This window comes from Talpa europaea (genome assembly GCF_964194135.1).
Source record: "Talpa europaea genome assembly, chromosome: 12".
Lineage (NCBI taxonomy): Eukaryota > Metazoa > Chordata > Mammalia > Eulipotyphla > Talpidae > Talpa > Talpa europaea.
In genome coordinates, this window is record NC_140079.1 from 23,847,328 (window position 1) to 23,875,269 (window position 27,942).

General features: G+C 36.8%; 3 protein-coding genes across 3 annotated transcripts; all 3 read right to left on the reverse strand.

Annotated features, from left to right (window-relative positions):
• Positions 1-4,867: 4,867 nt before the first annotated feature.
• On the reverse strand, positions 4,868-27,917 carry LOC311181452 (olfactory receptor 8U8-like; the record flags this gene model as incomplete). Its single annotated transcript, XM_084249922.1, is given in 4 exon segments — positions 4,868-5,806; positions 23,304-23,314; positions 26,961-27,003; positions 27,006-27,917. Coding segments are annotated over 4 exon segments (1,905 nt in total).
• Positions 12,213-13,162, reverse strand: LOC311182158 (olfactory receptor 8B3-like; the record flags this gene model as incomplete). The annotated part of the gene is made up of 1 exon (XM_084250755.1): positions 12,213-13,162. The coding sequence occupies exon 1, from the start codon at positions 13,143-13,145 to the stop codon at positions 12,213-12,215; it is 933 nt and encodes a 310-aa protein (XP_084106881.1). The 5' UTR covers positions 13,146-13,162.
• On the reverse strand, positions 19,730-20,665 carry LOC311182162 (olfactory receptor 8B3-like; the record flags this gene model as incomplete). Its single annotated transcript, XM_084250759.1, has 1 exon — positions 19,730-20,665. Exon 1 carries the CDS (start codon positions 20,660-20,662, stop codon positions 19,730-19,732), a length of 933 nt encoding a protein of 310 aa, XP_084106885.1. The 5' UTR covers positions 20,663-20,665.
• Positions 27,918-27,942: the final 25 nt, after the last annotated feature.

The window sequence follows — 27,942 nt, forward strand, 5'->3', positions numbered from 1 at the left end:
TTCAATCCAAGACATTTTGCAACAATGGCATAATCACAATGATGGCTCCCAAATATGGACTGAAGATTAAATAAGATATTGAATGTCCAAATTTATAACTGAACCTAGGACTTAGTAAACACCTGACATATTGATATATAGGATATCCTTGTATGTTTCCATTTATTGTGTAGGAGTATGTCAAAAGGAATATATTAACACATTAGAAATATCAAATGTGAAATAATTTTTGGAAAAGTTTCCTTTTGAGTATTTTGCACATATTTCTGTGCAAAGGCATCTGAATTTACTAAAACCATTGTTCACATATAATTGATTTTTCAAAGCATGGTAACTGTGTTTAATAATTTAAAAAGCACCATTGATGGCTGAGAATCAAAACACCCAAGACCTACTCTCAGTACTATCACTTGTAAGTAGTGATTATACACAAAACATTAACATCAGCACTCCTGAGAGTAATGTAAAACCTTGCACACATCTCTATTTTCTAAGAATGTCTATTCAACCTCACATCAGAGACAGACTTTCAACAGCCCAGTGACTCTACCAGCCCTCCCTCCCAGGGGTCTCTACCACAGAATGTAAAAGTTGTAACGCTTTACGAGACTTCAATTTAAAAGTACACATTTTACACAACAAAGCCCTATAAATAAACCAACTATTTCACCTGGTGCAAGACTGAATGCACAGTGAAATGTCCCAGTGTGTGAGAGCAAAACAAGCTGTGCCTTACTTGGGGGAAAATATCAGATCTGTCCCTCCAGGAGAGCATTTGCTGATATGATCAACTTTCAGACATAATCTTGGCTTTGTCAGGCCAATTTCAGAATCTGTCTGTGTAGGATTCAACTCTACTGTGTTGCATTATGAAAATGGATCCTTTTATCAGTCTCTAATGTTGACTTTTTAATCTTTGTCACATAGGTTATTTTGCCACACATTGCCAGGTATTAATTTAAAAATAATTGATTTTGGGCCTCCCCAGTGGCGCAGCGGTTGAGCGCTGGGTTGCGAAGCTGCCCGCGGCCTCTGCAGCGCCGGTTCGATCCCTGGCTGCTCCCCGGCCACCGGAGGAGGGTCCCACATGGCGCGCAGACCTCTCCTGCCGCCCGCTGCTCCCCTCAGCAGTGTCCTTCGGTCCTTCTGCCTGCTCTGCTCCCCGCTCTGGCTCTGGTGAATTCTCTCACCCTCCCGCGCTTCTGACTGTACCCAGTGCTTGTATAAACAAAACAAACAAATAAATAAATAAACATGCCTCTATTAAAAAAAAAAATTAAAAAAAAAAATAAAAATAAAAATAATTGATTTTTTTCCTTTTATTTATGTATTTTTACATCATCATTCATTTTTAAACAATGTTTGCTTCCCTGCCCCCTCAGGTGTAGTCTAGAAAAAACAACAACAACAAAAATGATTGATACAATAACCATTTCCTCTTGCCAGATTCAGTAATTCAGATTCCTGCACAGTTCTTTCTTATTGAGCTGGAACCAGGAACCATCTACTTTAATGTCCTTGCAAAGAGTAAAAGCTGGTGACATAGCATATAATCAGTGTTAAGCAGGAATATCATAAACTGCAACTTGAACATGTGTGTGTATTGAGGCTGTGTAAAGAACAGTGGAGGATAGGGTTCAATAAGCATCAGGGTGGGGGGTTCAGCATAAAGGGATATAGAATTCAAAATCCCTTTAACTTATTGTTTTCCTCAGCCCTTAACAGTCATGGTCTCCGATTACGTTTATTACAAACCTGATGAGAATCAACAATAGCAGTGTACTCAGAGAAAGCTTATATTAAACAAATTCAGATTGTATCAGGATCCTTTATTTTCTGATCCTTGAATAGAGAAACTTTTTCTCACAAAACATGTCATTTGAGGGCCCTCCCTGGTGGCACAAGGGGTTAAGATGCACCTATGAAGCTGTCCACAGCCACTGCAGCATGAGTTCGATCCCCAGCCAGGGAGCAACCCACATGGTACAGCAGACCTCTCCTGTCTCGCCCGCTGCTCCCCTCAGCAGTGTATTTCAGTCAGTCTGCCCGTTCTGTTCCCCACTCTGTCTCTGGTGAATCCTTTCACCCCTCCACACCAATGGCCTGTACCCCAGTTGTTGTGTACATAAATAAACAAATCTTTAAAAAAAAAAAAACCCAAAAGCATGTCATTTGAATTTTGTGGTTCATGGAATGAAGATAAGTAAGTGGATGCACCTTTACAATGTTTAAAATTGATATCAAGGGGCCTCCCTGCTATGGCAGGGGTTAAAAACAGCACTATCAAGCTATCACCAGCCTCTGCTGCAGGAGTTTGCTCCCCTGCCGGCCAGGGAGCTAACCCACATGGCTCACCAGACCTCTCCTGTATCACCTCCTGCTCTCCTCTGCGGTGTATTTCAGTAGATCTGCCTGTTCTGCTCCTCACTCTCTGGTGAATATTCTCACCACCCGCACCTCTGGCTTACACCCCAGTTCTTGTATGCATAAATAAATCTTTAAAAAAATTGCTCTCAAATAGCACAGATATTATTAATTGTTTAGATGCACATTTTCCTCATTAAATAAATTTTCCAAAAGGAATAACAAGTAAAAAAAAAAGAGAACACAAACCAAAATTAACTATTTTTACAACAGAATTTAGAAAGTTAAAATGATGAATGTTATATTGATGTCAGGAGATGAAGTATGAGTGGTCATTTAAAACTGAAGACAAGGATTTAGCAATGCAGAACATTAAAAAGAAAAATAAATCAACAAACCAGTCATATTGAAATTCCAAATATCTGAAATTGAGTGAAGATCCAGAAAATGACAAATAGTGAATATTATGAAAAGCATCTTTTAACAATATTTAAATTGTCACTGAATAAGTCAAGTTGAAGATTTATAGAGTAATAGTATTTTGTGTATTTTTAAAAAAAAAAAATGGATTGAAAAAATCTTTTCATATACGACACTATGGTAATTTGGTTTATCACCAAATTTTTCCTTCAAGTTGTTATTGTTATTCCAGCTGCAATTTGAGGTTTTTGTACCTTAAAATCATATGGAAGTGACTTATGGGTCCAATAACAGCAAAAGTGTTGGTTTAACATTTTAATATCAAATAACTTTTCTGTTTATCCACGTAAATATTATGATCTCCATAAAATTTTTGTGGAGGGAAATGAGAGTAATAAATAGGGACTATCATCACCCATCATTTTGCTTTCTAAATTTCTTCCTCCTGTTTGAGTTTCAATTATCCCATACTGTTTTCTCTCTTGAAGCTACTTCCCCAAAGTGGTCATAGCTTTTCCACCTTCATTCTGAAAAATACTACTAATGTAGCATCATTGTGCATTGTAGGTCCCGCCCCTTTTTTTGGTATCATTGTATTTTGGGGGCATTAGAGGTTTTTTTTTTAAAAGATTTATTTATTTTTATATAAGAACTGGAGTACAGGCCAGATGCACGGGAGGTGAGAGGATTCGCCGGAGACAGCATGGGGAACAGAACAGGCAGACTGAAGAAATACACTGCTGAGGGGAGCAGCGGGCAAGACAGGAGATGTCTGCCTCTCCATGTGGGATTCTCACTGGCCTGCCGGGATCAAACCTGTGCTGTAGAGGCTGCGAACAGCTTCACAGTGGGGCGCTCAACTGCCTGCGCCACCAGGGAGGCCTCAGGAGCATTGGAGTTTTAATGAAGTTTTTGAACAACAGATTATGTTCACAATACTCTAAAACACAATATGCTAATACAAATTATATGTATATTTAATTCTCATGACCACTCCCCACACAGGACTATCTTATTTATTGGTCATAAGTCTTGTGAAGTCTTGGCCTAATGACATATTTCTGGGTTCCCTTTTCCACTGTGCTCTGTTTTCTGAGTTACAAACACAGCAAATATTCACTTGCATTTTTAAAATTTTGTAGAAAAACTACTCTATTTGAGCCAATCACCTCTCCCAAAATATTGCCCACGAGATCAGCTTTATCCAACAAAAAGAATCACAAAAACTATTTTCCTAAACTACAACAACAACCTACAAGCATTATAATCAATCCTGAGAGATACTGATTTGTCATATTGGAACAAAGGTCAGTCAACTTTCAAAGTTGCAGTGCTTTCTCATATTCCATGCTGACTGAAACAAAAATAAAAGAATGTAGCAAGTTATACTACAAGAGGTTGTAGGCTCCATAGCTGAAGACTAAGGGTTAAGTCAAACCTTTTCTGAAGTTGTGTGACTTCAGTCATTGACCAGTCTGAGTCAAATTCATATATTTTGACAATCTCTTTTGTGTTGGTTTGTATGTACCTACTTAAAAAAGAAACCATTTTCCAAGATAAGCTTAATGCATTATGTGTACCAGTGCAAAATGGATTGTCCTTGTTAGTTTTTATGGACCCTTCAATCTCAAGCATTTAAAGAACATATTCTTTCTAAGCTGATGATAGAAATATGGGAGTAGAAAAAGAATAGGTGATTCATGCTTTAAATAGAAAACGTCAGAATATACTCCCAATGATATTATGTCACTCTAGTGCTATTTAATTTGATTTTTAAGACCACTAATTTTTCCAAAGGAAAAGGATGTTCAATTCACAATGAAAAATAGATAATGTAATTCTTTTCCCCCCTCCCTGATAATGAATTCTTAATATTGTAACTAACACCAAAAAATAAGTAGAGAAGACTGAGTAAAGGTGAGGAAAAAAGAGAGCTAATCAACAAGGACTGGTAATAAACTGTCAATAGAAGACTCAAATTTCTTTCACTATGTTAAAAAAATAGAATGACTGCTATAATGTTTTAATGAAACAAAGAGAACCATCCTAATCTATAACTCATACACTAAGACACTGTTTCTGATTAAAACTTTCTCCTGTATAAGGTTTTCTTCAAAGCAAATTTAACATCTTTGTTTCTCAAGCTATAAATTAAAGGGTTCATCAAAGGAACTGTATTAGTATAAAAGACAGAAGAGATTTTTCCCTGATCCATAGATCCAGCAGAAGAGGGCTTGAGATACATAAATGCACCTGAGCCAAAGAAGAGCAAAACAGCAATTATGTGGGAACTGCAGGTGCTGAAGGCTTTGGACCTGCCTCCTGTGGAACTGATGCGGAGGATACTGACAAGGATGAAACCATAGGAAACAAAGATGGTGATAGTGGGCACAATGACATTGATGCCCGCCACAATGAAAACTACCAGCTCATTGACATAGGTGCTTGTGCAGGAAAGCTCGAGCAGAGGAAGGATGTCACAAAGATAATGGTTGATGGTGTTTGCATCACAGAAGGTCAGTCTCAGCATGCACCCTGTGTGAGCCATAGCATCAGAAAATGCCACCAAGTATGAACCAAACATAAGGCTGAAACACACCTTAGCAGACATGGCACTGTTGTACATGAGTGGGTTACAGATGGCCACATAGCGATCACAGGCCATTGATGTGAGCACATAGCATTCAGAAATACCAAAAAAACACAAAAAATAAAGCTGGGTCATGCACTCCTTGTAGGAGATAATATTCTTTTTTGATATTAAGTTAATCAGCATTTTCGGTGTAAACACAGAAGAATAGCAGAGATCAATGAAGGACAAATTAAAGAGGAAAAAGTACATGGGGGTATGAAGGTGTGAATTCAACCCAATAAGAGTTATCAAACCCAAATTTCCTAACACAGTAACTATATACATTACTAGAAACAGGATGAACAGGGGGAGTTGGACATCTGTTCGGTCTGTTAACCCCACCAGAATGAATTCAGTCACAAAAGAGCCATTTCCAGGAGCCATTCCTCTCTAAGAGAATCTGTGGACACAGGAGAATAAAGTTACATAGAAAACAACTCATCTTTCCCACATTATCTCCCCTCAGAAGAGTGGAGTATACACCTTGATGATCTGAGACTAGATAAATTTGGACCCGCAGAGTCTACTCTGTCATTAACATAAAACATTGATGTGGACTCTTATTAGAGTTTTATTAAACAAAATGTACCCTTGCCCAGCAAAATTTAGCCACTGATTTGAAGGCTAATGATTCCATCTGCAAACATGAAGTTGTGTAAGTCAAAAGTTGGGGAGAATAATTTTGGATTATGACAAAATCATCCTTCTTATATCACAACTTTTATTTACTCACTTCAACCCTCTTCTCACCAGTAAAATTGAAGACTAACCCCCAGGTATCTAGTGTGAGTGTCTAATGCAGATTAGAGTTATTAGGGTAGGAACTAAAGATTCTGCCCCAAATCCAATGGAACAATCTGGAAGAAGTCAAGGTACTTCTCCATATCAGAAAAGTCATGAATATAGAAAAATGAGAGAGATATCCATGGGGAAGTCCCTTCCTGACTAGTAAGATACATCTTTTGAGCCCCCTAATAATTTTAAACTATTCCCAGCTCCCCATTCAAACAGCTTCTTCCACCAATTACACTTAATTCTCAGGACTGCAAAATTGCAAAAGAATGTATCATATCTTAAGTCCTGGACAGTTCACAACAAAAAATAGGATATTAATTTAAATGGAACCCAGAAACTCACCTTATATTAGAAAACCTTGATGCTTCATATTATTAGTATTACTCCCATGGAAAAGGATGGTCAATTTCAGGCACAGGGTTTTGGTTCCTTTGATTATAAGAATAGGCAACTCATATGCAATCAGATATGCCCTAAATATTTCTGAACTATACATCATAGTATCTGATTATGACCTTGAGTACTCCAAAGCAATAGGCAAAAATGAACTGTCTTTAATCATTTTTGCCACTTAGATACAGAAGATTGAAGATAAATTTAATGATATATACTCAGTTACCAAAGGATAGTAATTTACTCATACTCTCTCTGGGAAAAGTTTCTTTGTATAATAAGGTGATAGGGGGATTGTATTTACACTTAGGACAATAATCAGTTTAATTCCTTGGGAACGCAATATGCTACTAATGCTTTCCCTTGACTCTAGGTTTGTACATCCTCTAATGAAGAACAAAAAAATAAACTTCCTTTTACATTTAGCAAGATGGCAGAACAGAAATCTTAACCATTTCCATGAACACAATGTTTCAAAACATTCATGCACAGATCAATTTTGTAAAAAATCCACAAAATAGTTAAGTCTCTTTCACCCTATTCAAACATGGAACCAGTCATAGCGAAGCTGTCAGTGAAACTCAAGATACCCATTGGTCCTGATACCTATCCTTGCACAATTCCATGTGACTGAGACAACACATCCCAGCTCCCAACTTCTCTGTGGGGAGAGAAAGGGGGTGTGACACACATCAATGACCTAGATTTTCTTGGTCTGGATGACCTGTCTCAGAAAGTGGAGGAGGCATGGGATAAGACATACCTTACCTGCCCAGCTGACAGAAAACAAAGATGGTGTTGAGTCCCTGCCCATAACTTAGCACAAAGCTAGTGGTAGAAATCCTCTTCCTCCAACTTGGTGCTGGTGCACCATGCCTCCGAAAAAGGTGCACCATGCCTGCGAAATGCCTGCAAACATAGCTTCAGTCTGCCTTGTTTTAGAGACTGATGAGACCAAGCACTCGGGTCAGGTGGGGTGTTGGGGGTACTAAGAACAAAGAAGTTGGTTTGAACATAAAAATTGAGAGGCCCCTAGAATCACTGGCTGGACTTATTGCTGTGAATCATCTCCAAAGCAGGGCAAGTCCCTGATGTTAGAACATTGTTTTCTGTACTATGGACGCCCCAGCACAGAGAGTCAGAAAAATGAAGACACAAAGAAATATTTTCCAAAAAAGAAACATGATAGACCACTACACAATGATGGTAATGAAATGAAAATATGAGATTTCCCTGCAGAGAATTGACAGTAACTGTCATAAAGATGCTCACTATGGCTAGAAACAGTGCATGATCTAAGTGGAAGTTCCAATAAGGAGAAAGATAACAATAAATATTACGCATTATATTGTGGAGATGAAAAAAACAACTAAAATGAAAAAATCCACTAGGGGTATTCAACAGCAGACTGGATCAAACTAAATTTACATCAGCAAATGTTTCTGAAAGTCTAAAATTCTATAGTCAGAAGAACAGAAAAAAAAAAAAAAAACAACACTGAAAAACAGTACGAAAGCTGAAGGGAGGGCCTCCCTGGTGGCACAAGGGGTTAAGCACTGCACTATGAAGCAGTCCTCAACCTTTATAGCTCAGGTTCGATCTCCGGGCAGCCAGGAAGCAATCCACATAGAGCAGCAGACTTCTCCCGTCTTGCCCGCTGCTCCCCTCAGCAGTATATTTCAGTCAGTCTGCCTGTTCTGTTCCCACTCTGTGTCTGGTAAATCCTCTCACACCCTGTATCTCTGGCCTGTACCCCAGCTCTTGTATGCATAAATAAATAAATCTTAAAAAAAAAAAAGCCAAAGGGAAATATTGGACACTATTGATGGGATTGGTATATGCATTATAGGAGTCTCAGTATGCAAAGACAGTGAGAAAGGAATGGAAATACTATCCAAAATAAAAAAAAAACTTTAAAATTCTCAAATCTGAGAAAAGAAAAGGATATACAAAATGAGGAAGCAAAAGCAGTTCTGAAGTCGACACAAAGATACTTGATAATTATCAAAAGTCAATACGAAGAAATTTTGTATTGTGATAGAAGCACCATCATTTTACATCCTTATTGGTATAGGATTTCCCCCCTCAGGTGTTGTCACCACAGCATATCCACTACTGAAGCACAGTCTTCTACCATAGTCCACTGTGCTCCCCACCTCCCCTGAATCCCCCCGCCCCCTTTCTCACCCCTCACCTTCACCCTCTGAATGCCAAAGATCTCTCTATGGTAAGCTCTCAAGAGTTGATTTTTTTTCTCCCACCTTTTTTTTTCCATAATAAATACTTTTTACATAATGTCTTACCATGATCATCTACGAATCCCTACTTATCTATTTTAGACTTAAAATGTACCAATATATTTTCCCTAGGACAAGAGAGACATACATTTGTTTATTTATTTATTTATTTATTTATTTATTTTTAAATTTTATTTTTATATTCCCCATACAATTAATTACAACCCCCTTATTTTGACCCCAATCCCTCCTTTCCCGCCCCCCACACCCCATGGAGTATCTCTGGTTCACAGTTGTTTGTTGATTTTGATATTTTCTTTCTCAAGAGTTGATTTTAAAGTTTGTCACAAAGAGGGTTTTGAATGCAGCAAAAAAGGAACAACTTATCACAAACAAGGGAAAACACAAGAAGCTAAGGGGATTTTTCATAGAAATCTTGCAGAACACAGGGAGTGGGGTGGCACAGTTAAAGTGCTGAAGAAAGGACAAACAAGGCAAAACCATGCATCCAAAATGAGGGCAGATAAAAGCTTTTCAGACAAACAAAAGTTGAAGGAGAGAGGTTTGGAAGTCTAGAATAAGTTGATAAACAATAGATATATACAGAATGCTGCATAATTGTAATGGTGGTGGGCAGATTTCTTTTAATTCTGTTATAAAAATTAAAAATAAATCTATTAAAAATATAATGTAAACAACATGCTAATGGATATACAATAATAGATTTTAAAAGTTACATTAAACATATGAAGTGTGGAGAGGAAGAGTCATAGATAAACTCTCTAACTTAAAAGGTGATAAGGCCCATGGTAACCACAACGAAAATACAGAAATTATACAAAAGAAGAGAAAGTAATCAAAATATCAAACCAATTGTTCAATGAAGGAAAACCATCAACAGAGAGAAAGAGGGACATAAGAAGTACCAAAAAAATCAAATTTCAAAATTTAAAATAATAACTTCTTTCTGACCAATAAAGATTTTAAATGTAAATAGATTAAATGCACCCACCAAAAGACAGAATTTTGAGTGGATAAGAAAAAAAGATGCAAGTATATACGGTCTATATGAAACTCACAGATGCTAAAATAAAAGAATGTAAAATATATTTCATGCAAAAGGCAACCAGAAGAGACCAGGGATGAAGATAAATTGCTATTTGCTATAATGAATGTACTAAAGAAGGTTATAGGGATATATATTTTAAAATCATACTAAGAGCAGCCTTCATACACACACACGCATAATTTTTAAAACCACAAAAAATCTTATGAATTTTAATCTTATATGATAAAACATTGGCAATTATCTTACACACCCTTTGCAAATGACCTTACCTTTGTGAGAAGCATTTTAATTCCATTTTTCCAATGAAAACAAAATACAATGGCATTAACACTGCATAAGCTTAAATGCACATTACTAAGTTGACACACTTACATATTGCAATGAGATTACCACCACAGTTTTAGCTGATACTTTCTTCATGCTGTAGAATTACCATTCATTTTTTTTGGTGATAACTTTTAAGAGCCACTCTCTTAGTGCTTTCAAGTACATGTTCTATAGAAACAATGGAATCTTATTCAACCATGAAAAAGAATAAAATCTTGTGTTTTGCTACACCATGGATGGTCTTAGAGAACATTTTGCTAAGTGAAATAAGTTAGAGAAAAAATACTATATAATATCACTTTTATTTGAGGGAAAAAATAAGTCTATATCTAATTACAGAAATCATAGTTTCACAATTTGATTAATTCACCAAAAGTTTCTTTCAAATTTCATTCTCTCAGTTATAGTTTGAGGCTTCTTGTCTCTTAAAATCCTTCATGGAGAAGTAAATGGAAACCGTCAAACCATTTGTGATTTAGTTGCTCCTAAGAACTCTGACCCAATGGGTTCAACTTGTCAAAATCAAATAACTTGAAATTTTTATCCAATTCAGAGAAATCCTATGATTTCCAGCATAGTTCTAAGACCTTCCAGGAAAAGATTATACTCACTGAGAGGGCTTTCTTTCCCCCATCATTTTATATTCTACATTTCTTTTATCCTCAATTGAGTTTTGATTACCACACACCATTGTTTTATCTCCTGAAGTTACTATCTCATCCTGGGTTTCCTCACTACTGTGGCCACCAATTCTTTCCTTTGTTCTTCAAAATATTATTTGATGATGGTCACTATGCATTATAAGATTTATCAAAGCTCTATGGACAGTATAATTACAGACAGCATTGTACAGTATAGGATGTAAATTCAAATTATAGTTTTAAACCTCACTGTTCTTTCTCTAAAGAAGAACCTTTTGATTATTATATGTTTGGTTTCAATTTTTGGTTTTTGTCTAATGACTTTTGGGTTTCTTCTTTTATTACAATAGTTTGTAAACATTCTAAATTATTTTGCAGAAAATGTCAGCCCCATATCAACCAGTCAACTCTCAGCTACTTTAACCCAATGGGACTTCTCTTTCACATGAAAAGAATCAGCAAACTATATTCCTAAATAAAAAAGAAAAGAAACTGCCACCTTAAGAGATATTAATGTATTAAAACATAACAAGCATAGTGAACTTTCAAAATAGAAAACTTTTGTCATGTTTCATGATTAATGATAAAAGAATAAAGTAGACCAAAAGTATATATGAAAGAGTAGAAGACTTGAAAACAGGTTACAGTCTATCTAGGTTCATTAGGAAGCTATCTGAATTCAATCATTTACCTTCCTAAACTTCAGATCATGTCTATACTTTAAAAATATATTGATGATTCATTATAATATTCCAATTATATATACCAATATTTGCTTCTGTAACAGTACAACAGTAAATATAAAATCTCTGCAAGAAGAATTTTAATGCATGCTGTTTGCAACTGCAAAGTAGATTATGCTTTATACATGTAATGGAAACTGTTGTATTTGGGAAATGCTATTTAAAGGAGGTACATGCCTGGTCATAGAGGATGTAAGACAGAAGTAGAAAAAGATTATTTGATTCCTATCTAAAAGCACATTATGGATGGCAAGTAGATACCTCACAACAGCACAATATTACCCCCAGTGTTACTTTACTTGATCATTTGCAGAACTATTTATATTTCCAGGAGCAAGAAAACAATCCACATAATAATAATGTAAAAAGCAGATACATTTGATCCAATTTTATTCTTCAGCAGGAAAAAATGTGAGAAGAAATTGTGACCTGGGAGGAGGGAATATCTAAAATTACAAAGTAGAGATAAATTGAGAGAAGATTCAAATTTTTAACCATGGTACAAAGATATAGGACCTGAAGGTTCACATTTCAACTATTCTAATAAAAGATTCTACCTATCATAACTAAATACACAGACACTATTTCTCATCAAATATTTCTCCTACACAAGGTTTTTCTCAGAGCAATTTTGACATCTTTATTCCTTAAGCTATAAATTAAAGGGTTCATCATGGGAATCACATTGGTATAAAAGACAGAGGAGATTTTCCCCTGATCCATTGACCCAGCAGAAGAGGGCTTGAGATACATAAATGCACCTGAGCCAAAGAAGAAAGAAACCGCAATAATGTGAGAGCTGCAGGTACTAAAGGCTTTGGACCTGCCTTCTTTGGAGCTGATGTGGAGGATACTGGAGAGGATAAAGCCATAAGACACAAAGATGGTGATGGTGGGCACAATGATGGTGATTCCCACCACAATTAATACTACCAGCTCATTGACATAGGTGTTTGAGCAAGACAGTTGGAGCACAGGGAGAATGTCACAAAAATAATGATTGATCTTGTTTGCATCACAGAAGGTCAGTCTCAGCATGCATCCTGTATGGGTCATAGCTTTGGAAAACGCTATCATGTATGAACCCAGCATAAGACTGGAACACACCTTAGGAGACATGGCAACGTTGTACATAAGTGGGTTACAGATGGCCACATAGCGATCATAGGCCATTGATGTCAGCACATAGCACTCAGAAATGACAAAGAAACAGAAAAAGAAAAGCTGAGTCATGCATCCCGTGTAGGAGATAATGTTCTTCTCTGATATAAAGTTAATCAGCATTTTGGGTGTAAACACAGAAGAATAAAAGAAGTCTATGAAGGATAAGTTAAAGAGGAAAAAATACATGGGGGTGTGTAAGTGTGAATTCAACCAAATTAAAGTTATCAAACCCAAATTTCCCAACATTGTGACTATATATATGATAACAAACAGGATGAATAGGGGCATTTGGAGATCTGGTTGGTCTGTTAATCCCAAGAGAATAAATTCAGTCACAGAAGAGCCATTGACAAGAGCCATTCTTCTCCACGGGTATCTGTGAGCACAACAAAAAGGTTAAATAAGAGGGAAACCCAACACTTTTGACAATTTCCTACAAGAAGGTATACATGTTTGGAATATCTCAGAATATTTGGACCATTTGGACCATTTGGACATTTGGACCATTAAAATCTGCCTTTACCATTGTCATGACACAAAGTGATGCTAACTTTCCACTTAATAACAAAGTTAAATAAGGCAAAAGCATCATAAACCTCGCCTGCAGAGGGAAGGCCAGTACTCAGGCAAACTGCCTGTGAAGGGAGAAGGATGGGTCAGGGCAGAATCCTCCCTCTCTTCCACCCATTTTCATTCACCTTTAACCCTCCCCTCGCCAGGGAAAGTGGACCCAGCAGCCCTGATTACAGGAGCTGGCCCCTGTGACATGAGACCTGGTGGGAGAGAGGAGAACTTAGTTTTAAAGGTAATTGGCAGAGGGCCTCCCCGGTGGCGCAGCGGTTGACCACTGGGTTGCTAAGCTGCCCGCAGCCTCTGCAGCCTCTGTGCCAGTTTGATCCCCAGCCACCAGGCGAGGGTCCTACATGGCATGCAGACCTCTCCTGCCACCCGCTGCTCCCCTCAGCAGTGTACTTCGTCAGTCTGCCTGCTCTGCTCTCCGCTTTGACTCTAGTGAATTCTCTCACCCTCCCATGCTTCTGACTGTACCCAGTGCTTGAATAAATGAATAAATCTTTAAAAAAAAAAAAAAGGTAAGGGGAAGATTCTAGGAGACATGAAGTCACTGCTTTTGTCACAGTGCAGAAGACATAAGTATAAAAGCAAAAGTTCCACTCGAGGAAAGAAAACTTACTGATTTACTGCACCCACGGAGGAACTCAGTATCTGTGAACACCTTCTCCTCGTCCTTTGCCAGCTAATTCTTCTACCAGTTTCTCCTGATACTCAGAACTAAACAAGATGGGACAGACAGGAGCACAGGTTCCAACTTTGGGCTCCCATCTCTCAAGAGGGCCATTCCATAAATGGAATTCAGGAACTCACCTCCTCACCACTCCCAGTGCTGCCTCCTCATTGTTATTTCCCTCTGTGTTCCTGGAAGGCCAATTTCAGGCTCTCAAGTGTTGGTTCCATGGATTCTAACAGGACGCTGCACAGATTTAATTTCAGATCTGCCCCGGAAATCTTTCTGAACTACAGATCAGTTTCTGATTATGACTCTTGAGTCCTCTCAAGCAAGAAAGGAAAATAAGCAGTCTTTCTTATTCTCTTTGTCTATGCCACTTGGTAAGATACAGATGAGTGTGAGTTTAATGATATAATGTACCTGGCTATAAATAGAGTAGAAACTTGCTCAGTTTCTTCCCAGGGAGAAGATCTATATGGAGTAAGGAAATAATAAGACTGTATTTACAGGCTGGGTTGAGTGATCTGTCTTTAATTTGATCTGTCTTTAATCTGTCTTACTCAAGTTTTACCACCACTCTAGGGATTGTACATCTCCCAAGACAATGCTTCAAATAAACTCCCAGCTCCCATTATTTTCACCTCTGTTGGGAATCTATGATAGTGTTTCTTGCCCTCTTTCTTCACATATACTAAGTGGAAAATTTTCTGTAATATTTTACCTCCAGGATTCTTTATTTGTTGATCTGTAACTTTTCCAGATATATTATCTCCTCTCAATTGTCTCTTGGAGATCTATCTAAATAATTTGCAATGTCACATACATACATATATCAGTTTACACATGTAAACTGATGAGCAAGTATGGAATTCAGTATGGAGACACCCAAAATAATTTAAGTAGATATTCCTAGTCAGAACACAATCCTACTTTTGGATGTATAGATATAGGTAATGAAATTTGTATCTTAAAGAGTTATGGACACTTATTTTCTTGGAAACATTATTCACAATAGTCAAGATATAGAAACAAAATGTCCATTGGCAGATAAATGCATCAAGTTTTATATATATATATATATATATATATATATATATATATATATATATATATAATGGAACATTATCCAGTCTTAAAAAAGAAAATAATTCTATGACTTATGAGATGGATGAAATAGGAGACCATTAGGTTAAGTGATTTGAGCCAGGCACAGAAAGTCAAATATTCTATAATTTCACATATATATTTGAGGTATTTGAGGAATCTCAAATATTAAACTGATCGATGTAAAGTGAATAAATTTTACTAGTGACTTGGGGGGGGCAGAATTATCTGAAAATTGACAGTCAAATGTTAGAAAATCTCATTTATACAAGTTAAATAAGTTCAGGTCAGGTGTAGGTGTGGGTTGTGCTTGCTTTGTCACCTGTATATGGAGTGGAGTCTGCAGTAGAGTTATTCTGCCATGTCTTGCTTCCACCCCTTCATTTGATCAATGACATGATTTGAAAGTTCTAAAGACTCTACCAATATCCTCCATGGGGAGAGAGAGGGTGTGACACACATCAATGACCTAGATTTTCTTGTTCTGGATGACCTATCTCAGAAAGCGGAGGAGGCATGGAACAAGACATACCTTACCTGCCCAGATGACAGAAAACAAAGATGGTGCTGAGTCCCTGCCCCTAACTTAGCACAAAGCTAGTGGTAGAAATCCTCTTCCCCCAACTTGGTGCTGATGCATGAAAAAGTTGCACCATGCTTCCGATGACACGAGTTACCTGGGAACTGCCTGCAAAAACAGCTTCAGTCTGGCTTGTTTTAGAGACTGATGAGACCGAGTACTCAGTTCACTTGGGGTGGTGGGGTACTAAGAACAAAGTTGGTTTGAACATAAAAACTGAGAGGCCCCTAGAATCACTGGCTGGACTCACTACTGTGAATCTTCTCTAATGCAAGGCAAGTCCCTGATGTTAGAACACTGTTTTCTGTACTACGGGCATACCAGCACAGAGAGTCAGGAAAATAAAGACACAAAGAAATATTTTCCAAAAACAAACATGATAGACCATTACACACTGACTGTAATGAAATGGAAGCATGAGATTTCCCTGGAGTGAATTGAAAATAACTGTAATAAAGATGATCATGTTGTAAGAAGCAGCGCATGAACTAAATGGAAATTCCAATGACGATAATTTAAGAAATAACTTAAAAATATTAAGTTTATATTGTGGGGATAAAGAAAACAATTAAAATGAAAATTTCATTAGAGGTATTCAACAGCAGACTGTATCACACAAAATTTGCATCAGCAACTTTTTAAAAAGTCCTTAGAAATCATATAGTCAGAGGAATAAAACAAACACACACAAAACCCAATGAGTAAAGGTTAAAAAAAGCCTAAGGGACATACTGGGCACTACCGGTAAGACTGATATATGCACTATAGAAATCTCAATAAGCAAAGACAGTGAGAAAGGAACGGAAAAATTATACAAAATAAAAATGGCTAAAAAATTCTGAAATCTAGGAGAGGAAATGGATATCCAAAATCAAGAAGCAAAAGTAATTTCAAAAGAAATTACCACAAAGAAGCCGCACAAAGACATATCATAATTATCAAAACTCAATACAAAGCAATACAAAGAGAATTTTGTTTTGGGGTTATTCATTCATTCATTCACTCATTCATTCATTTATTGTTATTGAGGAGCCATCATTTTACATCCTTGGTAGTGTTTTGTCAGTAAATCCTCCACTCCCGCCTCGTGTAGTCACCTCAGCATACCCACCACTGGAGCACAGTCCTCCACCACAGTCCATTGTGCTTCCCCCAGACCCCTCAATTCTCAATCTTCCTGCTCATCCTCTGAAAGCCACAAACCTATGGTCAGCTTTCAAGCGTTGGTTTTCAAGTTTGTCACAAAGGATTTTGAATGCAGTAAGAGAAAAGCAACTTGTCACATACAATGGATCACATGGAAGAATCTAAGTTGATTTTTCACAGAAATTTTGCAGAACACAGGGAGTGGGATGACAGTTAAAGTGCTGAAGAAAGAACAAACAAGGCAAAAACCATGCATCAAAAATGAGGGCAGATAAAAAGCTTTTCAGACAAAGAAAAGTTGACGGAGATCACTACGCCTACCTAAACAGACAAGCTGAAGGGAGTGTCAACTGAAAAGGAGGGAAGAGGAGTAGCAAAATAAGATGCTTGGAAGTTTAGACTAAGTTGATAAACAACAGAAATATATAGAATGCTGCATAATTGCAATGGTGGTGGGTGAATTGTTTTCAATTCTGTTACAAGAGTTAAAAACAAGTATTACAAACTACTACAACTAAAAAAAAACATGATAATGGGTACACAATAAAAGATTTTAAGTCACAAACATTAAGTGTGGAGAGGAATGGAAGCATAGAATTTTATGTCGCTCAATTTAAACTCTACCCAACTTAAAAGACTACAATAATTATAAGACATTTAAGTTCCAAGGTAACCACAAAGAAAATACATAAAGAAATTGTACAAAAGAATCAAAATACTATTCCAATTATTCAATGAAAGAAAACCATCAAAAGATAGACAAAAGTACAAAAAAGAAAAAACTGTCAAAAATTACAATGATACATACTCCTGGTAAATTTTAATACGTACTCAATAAATTTTTAAATGTAAAACAATTAAATGCATCCACCAATAGATACAGAATTTTGAGTGGATAAGAAAAAAAAGATTTAAGTGTATACTGTCTATGAGTAACTCACATATGCTGAAAGTAAAAGATTGCAAAATATATTTCATGTAAAAGGCATTTTACACTCCCTTTCCAAATGTCCTTATCTCTGTGAGAAGCATTTTTATTCTTTCAAAGAAAATAAAATATAATGGCATTAACACTGTGCACATGTACTGAATTGACACACTTACATATTGCAATGTGACAACCACCACAGTTTTAGCTAATACCTTCTTCATGTTATAAAATTACCATTCCATTTTTCAGAGACAACTTTTAAGAGCTACTCTCTTAGCAACTTTCAAGTACATGTTATATAAAAACAATGGAATCTTATTCAGCTATGGAAAAGAAAAAAAAAATCTCATGTTTTGCCACACTGTAGATTGCTTAAGAGGACATTTGGATAAGTGAAATAATTTAGACAGAGAATGCTATGATATCACTTGTATTTGAGGAAAAAATAAGTTTAATCTTATTACCGAAAACATATTGTCACCAATTGACTTATTCATTAAAAGTTTTTTTTCAAATTTCATTGTTCCCTCAGTTAGGGTTCGAAGATTTTTGTCTCTTAAAATCCATCACGGAGAAGTCAACAGAAACCATCAAACCTTGTGTGATTTAGTAGCTCATAAGAACTCTGACCCTGTGTGTTTAACTTGTCAATATCAAAAAATCTGAGCTTTTTATCCTATCTAGAGAAACCCTGTGATTTCCATCATATTTCTAAGGTCTTCCAGAAAAGAGCAGTATCATAGAAAGGACTTTCTTTCCCCCATCATTTTACTTTCTAAAGATACTTTCTGTATCTATTATTCAGCTCTTCTATGGATAAATCTTAAAAATAAAAAATAAATAAAACTCACTCCCCCCTACCCCGCCCCAGAGAGCTCTTGATTATTATGTATTTGGTTTCAGTTTTGTTCATTTGCTTTTTGCCTAGTGACATGCTGGAATTCTTTTTCTCCAGCATCCTATTTTCTTATTATAAGAGTATGCAAACACTCTAAATCCTTTTTAAATGATTTGACAGAAAATGTCAGCTTCAATCATCTATCAGCAACCTTAACCCAATAGGACTTCTCTTTCATATGAAAAAGAATCAGCAAACTATATTCCTTAGTTATTTAAAAAACTATAACCCTGAGAGATATTAATGTATAAAACCATAACAAGTAAACTTTCAAAATAGAAAATTTTGTCATATTTCATGATTACTGCAATAAAAACATGGTAAAGTAGACTAAAATTATTTTTGAAAGAGTAGACTTAAAAACAAGCTACATTTTATCTATGTTTCATTAAGAATCTATCTGACTTAATTGACATTCTGAGCTTTGGATCATGTCTATGCTATAAATACATATTGATGATCCTTTATATACCAATTTAATATTCACTTCTATGAACAGTACAACAGTAAATATAAAATCTCTGCAAGAATTTTAATACATGCTGTTTGCATTTGGAATGTAGATTATATTTTATATAGTTATTGCAAACTCACATTTGGGAAATGCTGGTATTTAAAGCAGGTACACGCCTGGTCATTGGAGGATGTAAAGACAGAAGTAGAAAAGAAGATTTGATTCTTGATTCCAAAAGCACATTATGAGTAGCAGATAAGATACCCCATGACAGCACATTATTACCCAACTTGATCAACTGCAGAACTGTTCATCTTTTCCAGGAGGAAAAAAAAGAACCTCCATAATAACAATGTAAAACAAAGATACATTTGATCTAATTCTATTTTTCAGCAGGCAAAATTCAAAAAGAAAAGGAATTGTGACGAGGGAGAAAGGAAGATCTATTGTTAGAATGAGGAAACAAATTGAGAGATAATTCAATTTTTAACCATGGTACAAAGATATAGGACCCGAAGGTTCACGCTTAAACTATTTTAAGAAAAAGGTACCAGTCATATCTAAATACACAGACACTATATCTCATCAAATATTTCTCCCACAAAGGGTTTTTCTCAGAGCAACTTTAACATCTTTATTCCTCAAGCTATAAATTAAAGGGTTCATCATGGGAATCACATTGGTATAAAAGACAGAGGAGATTTTTCCTTGATCCATAGACCCAACAGAAGAGGGCTGGAGATACATAAATGCACCTGAGCCAAATAAGAGAGAAACAGCAATAATGTGAGAGCTGCAGGTACTAAAGGCTTTGGACCTGCCCTCCCTGGAGTTGATACGAAGGATGCTGGAGAGGATGAATCCATAAGAGATAAAGATGGTGAGACTGGGAACAATAATGCTGCTGCCCGCCACAATGAAAACTACCAGCTCATTGACATAGGTGCTTGTGCAGGAAAGCTGGAGCAGAGGAAGGATGTCACAAAAATAATGATTGATGGTGTTTGCATCACAGAAGGTCAGTCTCAGCATGCTTCCTGTGTGAGCCAGGGCACCAGAAAACCCTATCATGTATGAACCAAGCATAAGACTGCAACACACCTTTGGAGACATGGCAACGTTGTACATGAGTGGGTTACAGATAGCCACATAGCGATCATAGGCCATTGATGTCAGCATATAGCATTCAGAAATGACTAGAAAACAGTAAAAGTAAAGCTGAGTCATGCACCCCGAGTAGGAGATAATATTTTTCTTTGATATAAAATTAACCAGCATTTTGGGTGTAAACACAGAAGAATAAAAGAAGTCTATGAAGGATAAGTTAAAGAGGAAAAAGTACATGGGGGTGTGTAAGAGTGGATTCAACCAAATTAAAATGATCAAACCCAAATTTCCCAAAACTGTGAACATATATATGATGAGGAATAGGAGAAACAGGGGGATTTGGAGCTCTGGTCGGTTTGTTAATCCCAATAGAATGAATTCAGTCACGAGAGAGTCATTGATGAGAGCCATTCGTCTCCACCGGTGTCTGTGAGCACAGGGAAAAGGTTACAATAGATGGAAATCCCACTCTTCTGACAATATCTAATATTTCTTCGAGAAGAAGCTGTATGTGCTTGTGTGCTGTATATGGGGTTGTTCAAGCTCTTTTTCACCTCCGGCCACCAGTCTCTATGGCCGCCACCACCTGTGGCTTTGTTTCATTACCCACACTTGATATCTTGTTATTGCAAAAAGTGCTTGGGAGAGTAAGCACGGACACATGCACCTGTAATGAAGGACAGCCAGGTGAGAAGCCAGAGAGGAGTGAAGTCAGAGAGGACAGACAAAGAGAGAGAGAGAGAGAGAGAGAGAGAGAGAGAGATCAGAGGGGGAAGATGAAGGAGAATGAGGGTGACTGTGGCGATCTCTGGGGCTAAGAGGCCAAGTTGCTGCCTACCTGCCTCCTTGCATGCCGGTCTGTCTGGTTACCCTGTCCCCTGCTTCAACATACAGGCCTGTCAGATCTACCAAAGGCATCAATACTCTTCCATTTGCCCTAATCAACCATGAACCTGCCCAGTCTGGGACAGTTGCATGGCAGCTAGAAATATCTGAGACTAACCCCATTTAGAGCAATAAAATCTGCCTTTACCACTGTCCTATGGTTGAGTGATGCTAACTTTCCATTTAATAACATTCAAAGTTAAATAAGGCAAAAGCATCATAAACCTCGCCTGCAGAGGGAAGGCCAGTACTAAGGCAAACTGCCTGCGAAGGGAGAAGGATGGGTCAGGGCAGAATCCCTCTCTCATTCACCCATCTTCATTCACCTTTAACCCTCCCCTCGCCAGGGGATGTGGACCCAGCAGCCCTGCTTACAGGAGCTGGCCCCTGTGACATGAGACCTGGTGGGTGGGAAAGAGAACGTAATTTCATTCAAAGGTAAAGGGCAGATTCTAGGAGACATGAAGTCACTGCTTTTGTCACAGAGCAGAAGACAAAAGTATAAAAGCAAAAGTTGCACTCAAGGAAAGAAAACTGACTTACTGCACCCATGGAGGAACTCAGTATCTGTGAACACCCTCTCCTTGTCCCTTGCCAGCTAATTCTTCTACCAGTTTCTCCTGATACTCAGAACTAAACAAGATGGGCTCCCACCTCTCAAGAGGGCCATTCCATAACTAGAATTCAGGAACTCACCTCCTCACCACTCCCAGTGCTGCCTCCTCACTGTTATTTCCCCCCGTGGTCCTGGAAGGCCAATTTCAGGCTCTCAAGTGTTGGTTCCATGGATTCTAACAGGACGCTGCACAGATTTAATTTCAGATCTGCCCCGGAAATCTTTCTGAACTACAGATCAGTTTCTGATTATGACTCTTCAGTCCTCTCAAGCAAGAAAGGAAAATAAGCAGTCTTTCTTATTATCTTCCTCTATGCCACTTGGTAAGATACAGATGAGTGTGAGTTTAATGGTATAATTACCTTGCTAAAAACAGAGTAGAAGCTTGCTCAGTTTTTTTCCCAGGGAATAGATTCTGTATGGCTAAGGGAAATAATAGGACTGTATTTACAGCCTGGGCCATGTGATCTGTCTTTAATTTGCAGGGACTCAATATTTTACTCAAGTTTTACCACCACTCCAGGGATTGCACATCTCCCAAGACAATGCCTAAAATAAACTCCCAGCTCCCTAATATCTTCACCTCTGCTGGGAAACCAATTGCTTCTTGTCTTCTTTCTTCCCATATACTAAGTGGAAAATTTTCTGAAAGATTTTACCTCCAGGATTCTTTATTTCTTTATCTGAAACTTCAAGATACAGAATCTCCTCTCAGTTGTCTCTCTGAGATATATCTAAGTAACTTGCAATGTCACACAGCTTTTAAAGTTCTAGCTTTGAAACAGATACTAGAAATTTCTACCTGACTATTCTGCTGGGATCTTAGATGGACTATTTCAGTAACTGATGTCATGTATTTCTTTTCATTGTAAAAATACAGTGGGGGAGATGGAGTGACAGGGGTGAATCCTATCACCATTCTTACTAACTACTGTACCTTGTGGACTTCTTGTGCTTCTTTCTTTCTGTAAAAAAGGAATGTTAAAAGCAGCATTTCTTCCAGTAATTGTTATGATGATCAAATGAAATGGGAGTTAAATGGTTAGAACATTGCCTGACCCATGGTAAATTGCCAATAAATCAGTTGTCATTATTTATGTTCTCTAAATTCCAGCAGACCCCTTTTTATGACACTTTTTTAACCTTAATTGCTGCGTTCCCAATCAATTTTATAAATTCTATAGGAACAAAACTTGTTCTTTCTAATTTGTAAGTACAGTAGAGAGAGAGATAGTAGGATTTTTATATTTCTGAAGATGAGGGTGTTCTCTGGTTGAACACCTCCAGAATATTTTCCACAATTTCTCATATACTGAGCAACAGAGTCTACAACCAAAATCATTCCCATACCCTTCCATCAGCCACCACATATTCTGGCAGTTTTAGGCTTTAACTTAACTCTATTACAGTATTTTAGTGAGTCCTAACTATTATTTAAGGATATTCTTACATGATCCCTTTTATTTATCCTTCTGCACTGATTTTTGACCAAGTTTTGAAAATACATTCTGTTCTTATCTAGTTCAAGAACTTTCAACAGCTTTACCTTACCCACTGGGCAACTGAAATTTTGTAAAAAAAAAAAAAACAAAAAACTAAAAAACTGAATTCACTGTTTTTTCTGTTTTTTTTTCTAATTTTACAGGGTATAACTGAAAACCAAAAATTTTATAATTAAGGAACATGAATGAATTCATTTTCCTCTAATGTTTTAAAATTTTTATCATAGTAATATTGGTTTATAACATGTTTTAGATGTACATCATTATAAATCAACATCTATATACACTATGTTTACTAATAACAATTCCTCTCTGGTGTCGCGAGGGGGTTAAGACGCAACCTATGAAACTATCCACAGCCACTGCAGCATGAGTTCAATCCCCAGCCAGGGAGCAACCCATATGGTGCAGCAGACCTCCCCTGACTTGCCCGCTGCTCCCCTCAGCAGTGTACTTCAGTCAGTCTGCCTGTTCTGCTCCCCACTCTATCTCTGGTGAATCCTCTCACCCTCCACACCTCTGGCCTGTACCCTAGTTCTTGTATGCATAAATAAATCATTTTTTAAAAATCCATTTTCCATCTTTCAACATATAATTGACCCCTTTTACCTGATTTACAAATCATCATACTGATAATCAATATTTTGTTCTTGCTGTCTAACAGTTTTGTTTTGTTTATTCATGAGTTTTGTTTCTTAATCACCCACATCAGTGAAATCATAGTGTTATCTTTCTCCCTCTGATTTATTTCCCTTAGCATAATACCCTCTAGTCCATCCATTTTATTGTAAATGACAGAATTTCATCCTTAGCTGTAGTTGAATATTATTTCATTTAGTATATAGGCCACATCTTCTTTTTCTACTCATCTGTCAGTAATCACTTAGTGTCAGTAAGCACTTAGGTTAGTTCCTTCCCTTGGGTACTGTGAATAATGCTGTGATGAACATGAGGATGCACATATCTCTTCAAATTAGTATTTTCATATTCTGTGGGTAAATTTCCAGTGGTGGGATAACTGGATCCATGGAATTTCTATTTTAAACTTTTTTTAACCAACAATAAAACAACATTTTTGGCGAGGATATGGAGGGTAGGGGGAAGGAAGAAATCTTCCTTTATTGTTAGTGGAAATACAGACCAATGAGATACAATGGAAAACCTGGATGGAGACTCCCAAAAAATTAAAATACAATTTTCTTGTAAATCCACCACTCCCTTTGTATCTCAAGAGTTATCAGCATTCTTATTTTCTTTGAAACATTATTCATAATAGTCAAGATGTAGAAAGAAACTAAGTGTCCATTGATAGATAAATGTATCAAGAAGTTCTATACATATAATGGAACATTATCCAGTCTTAAAGAAATTCTGTGACTGAAGACCATTAGGTTAAGTGTTCTTAACCAGACACAGAAAGACAAATGCTCTGTAATCCCATATACATGAGGAATCTAAAATAATCAAACTGATCAATGGAGAATGAAATAGTGTACAGTGGCTGAGGATGGGCAAATAAATCTGGAAACCATAGTTTAAAAGTACAAAATTTCATTTATGCAAGTTAAATAACTTCAGGTGAGGTATATGCATGGGTTGTGCTTGCTTTGTCAGCTGTACCTGGAGGAGAGTCTTCCATAGAGACTAAAATCAAAGGCATATCTATATAACTGAGCGCTGACAGATTTTAAAGTGTTACTTAATTTCATTTTCTTCTCTGTACCTCAAATATGGTTAGTATCATTAAAACATGATTTCTTTCATCAATAATTTTTGGATCATACTCCATGCAGTTACTCACTTATTAAGTGAAAGAATCTGCTTCTAGTTTTACTTATTTAGTGAGAGTGACAACTGAATGTTAAAAAGCACTTATAATTCAATGTAATAGATGCTTATAACAGATGTTACAGCAATGGGATATAAGGTACATTCTTCCATTCTTACATTCACCCAGTTTTAGGGAATCAAATGACAGAGGGCAGGAGGATCCAGGAAGGAGAAAACATGGAAAAGATACAAGAGTTCTGTTATAGTACAATTAATCTTCTTTATATTTCTTAATCTTAGTGTTAGTGATGTGTGACCTCTTATCCTTGGCATTTAGTTTGCATAATTATCCCATTCGAGTCTAAAATTTATTTCCTTTTCCTTCATTATTCCCAGCAAAAACTGTAACTGTTCAATTCCATTTTCTACATCATGTTTCATCATCACTTTTACAAATAAAATTATGGATTCTGAAACCATGACAAGTTCCCAATGCTGTGACTTACTAAGTAAAAGGTAAAACTCAGGATGGCTGCATTGTGAGCTTATACAGACAAAGACTAGGGGTCAACTGTTGATTCACTCTCCACCTAGCTGAGCCAACCTGAATTTCACCTTCTGACTTACGTCCATCCTGATCTCCAGGAACAAAGCTTATATAACTAAAATATAAAAAAAACTTAACCCAAAACTTTTGGAAGCAACAGAAAATTAAAGCTGAATCACCTCCGAACTCCTATAAGTGTGAAACCTGGTTCTTATTCATTAATAATGTGTTATGATACTTCTAGTGATGAAGTACAGTTTTTTCTTTATGACAAAGTATTTCCATTTTCAAATTCATTTCATTACAGATATCAAAAATAATTACTGAAGAATTTATTTAAGGAAATACTTTATGAAAAAATTAGGAGTTAAATTGAAATTGTATAATACAGAATGAGAACTGTATTCTTTCATTAAACATAATGATATAGAACCTTTACAAATCTATACAATGGGATTATAATAACTTTCCACCTCCCAGAGACATTAATGGAAATTCTCCATCAAGAGTGGTCAAGGACTATCTACCCCAGACTGGTCTGAATCATTCCATATATTACCCTGACTCTGCTAGTTTCTTTGAGAGTCTTCTCTTTTAGAAAGCTGTTGTCAAATACTTGGGCCTCTAATCTCAGTTTTGCTTATTGTCTAGTTTCACGTCCACCTTAAGTTGAGATATTATCAAAATTCTGTGACCTTAATATATTGTGAGAAGTAACATGAATACATATTAAAATACTACAAAATATACACTTCTCATCATTATAAAGTGCACAGCTTTGGACAACCATGTAGATCTATAAATAAAATTCTGCCAACACTCTAGAGCCCTCTACACATCTCTGCTTGATGGGAGTTCCCTTTATCCTTCCCTGCTCCAAAAAGACTCTGCTGCAGCCACTGTTAAGCTTTTCTTTGTAGTGTCATCATTTAAGTAGGGACAATGGTCATCTGAAACTTCCCACAGAAAGATCAAGAGAATGTAGAAATGATTATTATATAAACCCGTGGGTGCTTCCATTTATTCTATAGGCCAACACAGAAGCATATCATCTGCTTCCTCCTTCCAATGGCAAGGGGCAGATCAGACATTGTTAATAGCATAATATCAGCCTAATGTACCTTGATCTGAATACCTGAAATGCAGTCTTCTAATTCCAGAGGAAAGAAAAGGTTCAAAATGATAAAGAATAAAAAACACAATTAAGTTTATTCCTTAATAGCATTGCTAAATGTGAAAAAGTGTGAACAGAATTGTGAAAAGGAAAGAAAGAAGACATGCTCTATAAAGACTGCATATAAGTTAGTAATATGGTAAGAAAGCAATAGATAAGAATCTTCTATAATAAAATTATTGTAGTTACAATACAGACTCTGTCCTGTGACTAACTGCAAAATGAGATAGAGTTTTGGATCAAAACTTTTTCCCTCTGAGAGTTTTTCTCATAGCAAGTTTAACATCTTTGTTTCTCAAGCTATAAATTAAGGGGTTCATCATTGGAACTGTATTTGTATAAAAAAGAGAAGATACTTTTCCCTCACCCATTGACCCAGCAGAAGATGGTTTGAGATACATAAATATACATGATCCAAAGAAGAGAGAAACAGCAATAATGTGGGAGCTGCAGGTACTGAAGGCTTTGGACCTGCCTTCTTTGGAGCTGATGCGGAGGATGCTGGAGAGGATGAATCCATAAGAGACAAAGATGGTGACAGTGGGCACAATGATGTTGATGCCCACCACAATGAAAACTACTAGCTCGTTGACATAGGTGCTTGTGCAGGAAAGCTGAAGCAGAGGAAGGATGTCACAAAAATAATGGTTGATGATGTTTGCATCACAGAAAGTCAGTCTCAACATGCACCCTGTGTGTGCCATGGCTCCAGAAAATGCCATCAAGTATGAACCAAGCATAAGGCTGGAACACACCTTAGGAGACATGGCACTGTTGTACATGAGTGGGTTACAGATGGCCACATAGCGATCATAGGCCATTGATATGAGCACATAGCATTCAGAAATACCAAAAAAGCAGAAGAAATAAAGTTGAGTCATGCAACCCATGTAGGAGATAATATTCTTCTCTGATATGAAATTAACCAGCATTTTGGGTGTAAACACAGAAGAATAACAGAGGTCTACAAAGGACAAATTAAAGAGGAAAAAGTACATTGGGGTGTGTAAATGTGAATTCAACCCAATTAATAATATCAAACCCAGATTTCCTATCATGGTGATCATATACATTACTAGAAACAGAAAGAACAGGGGGAGTTGAAGTTCTGGTCGATTGGTTAAACCCATGAGAATAAATTCAGTAATGAAAGAACCATTTCCAGAAGCCATTTTTCTCTAAGGAAATCTGTGGATA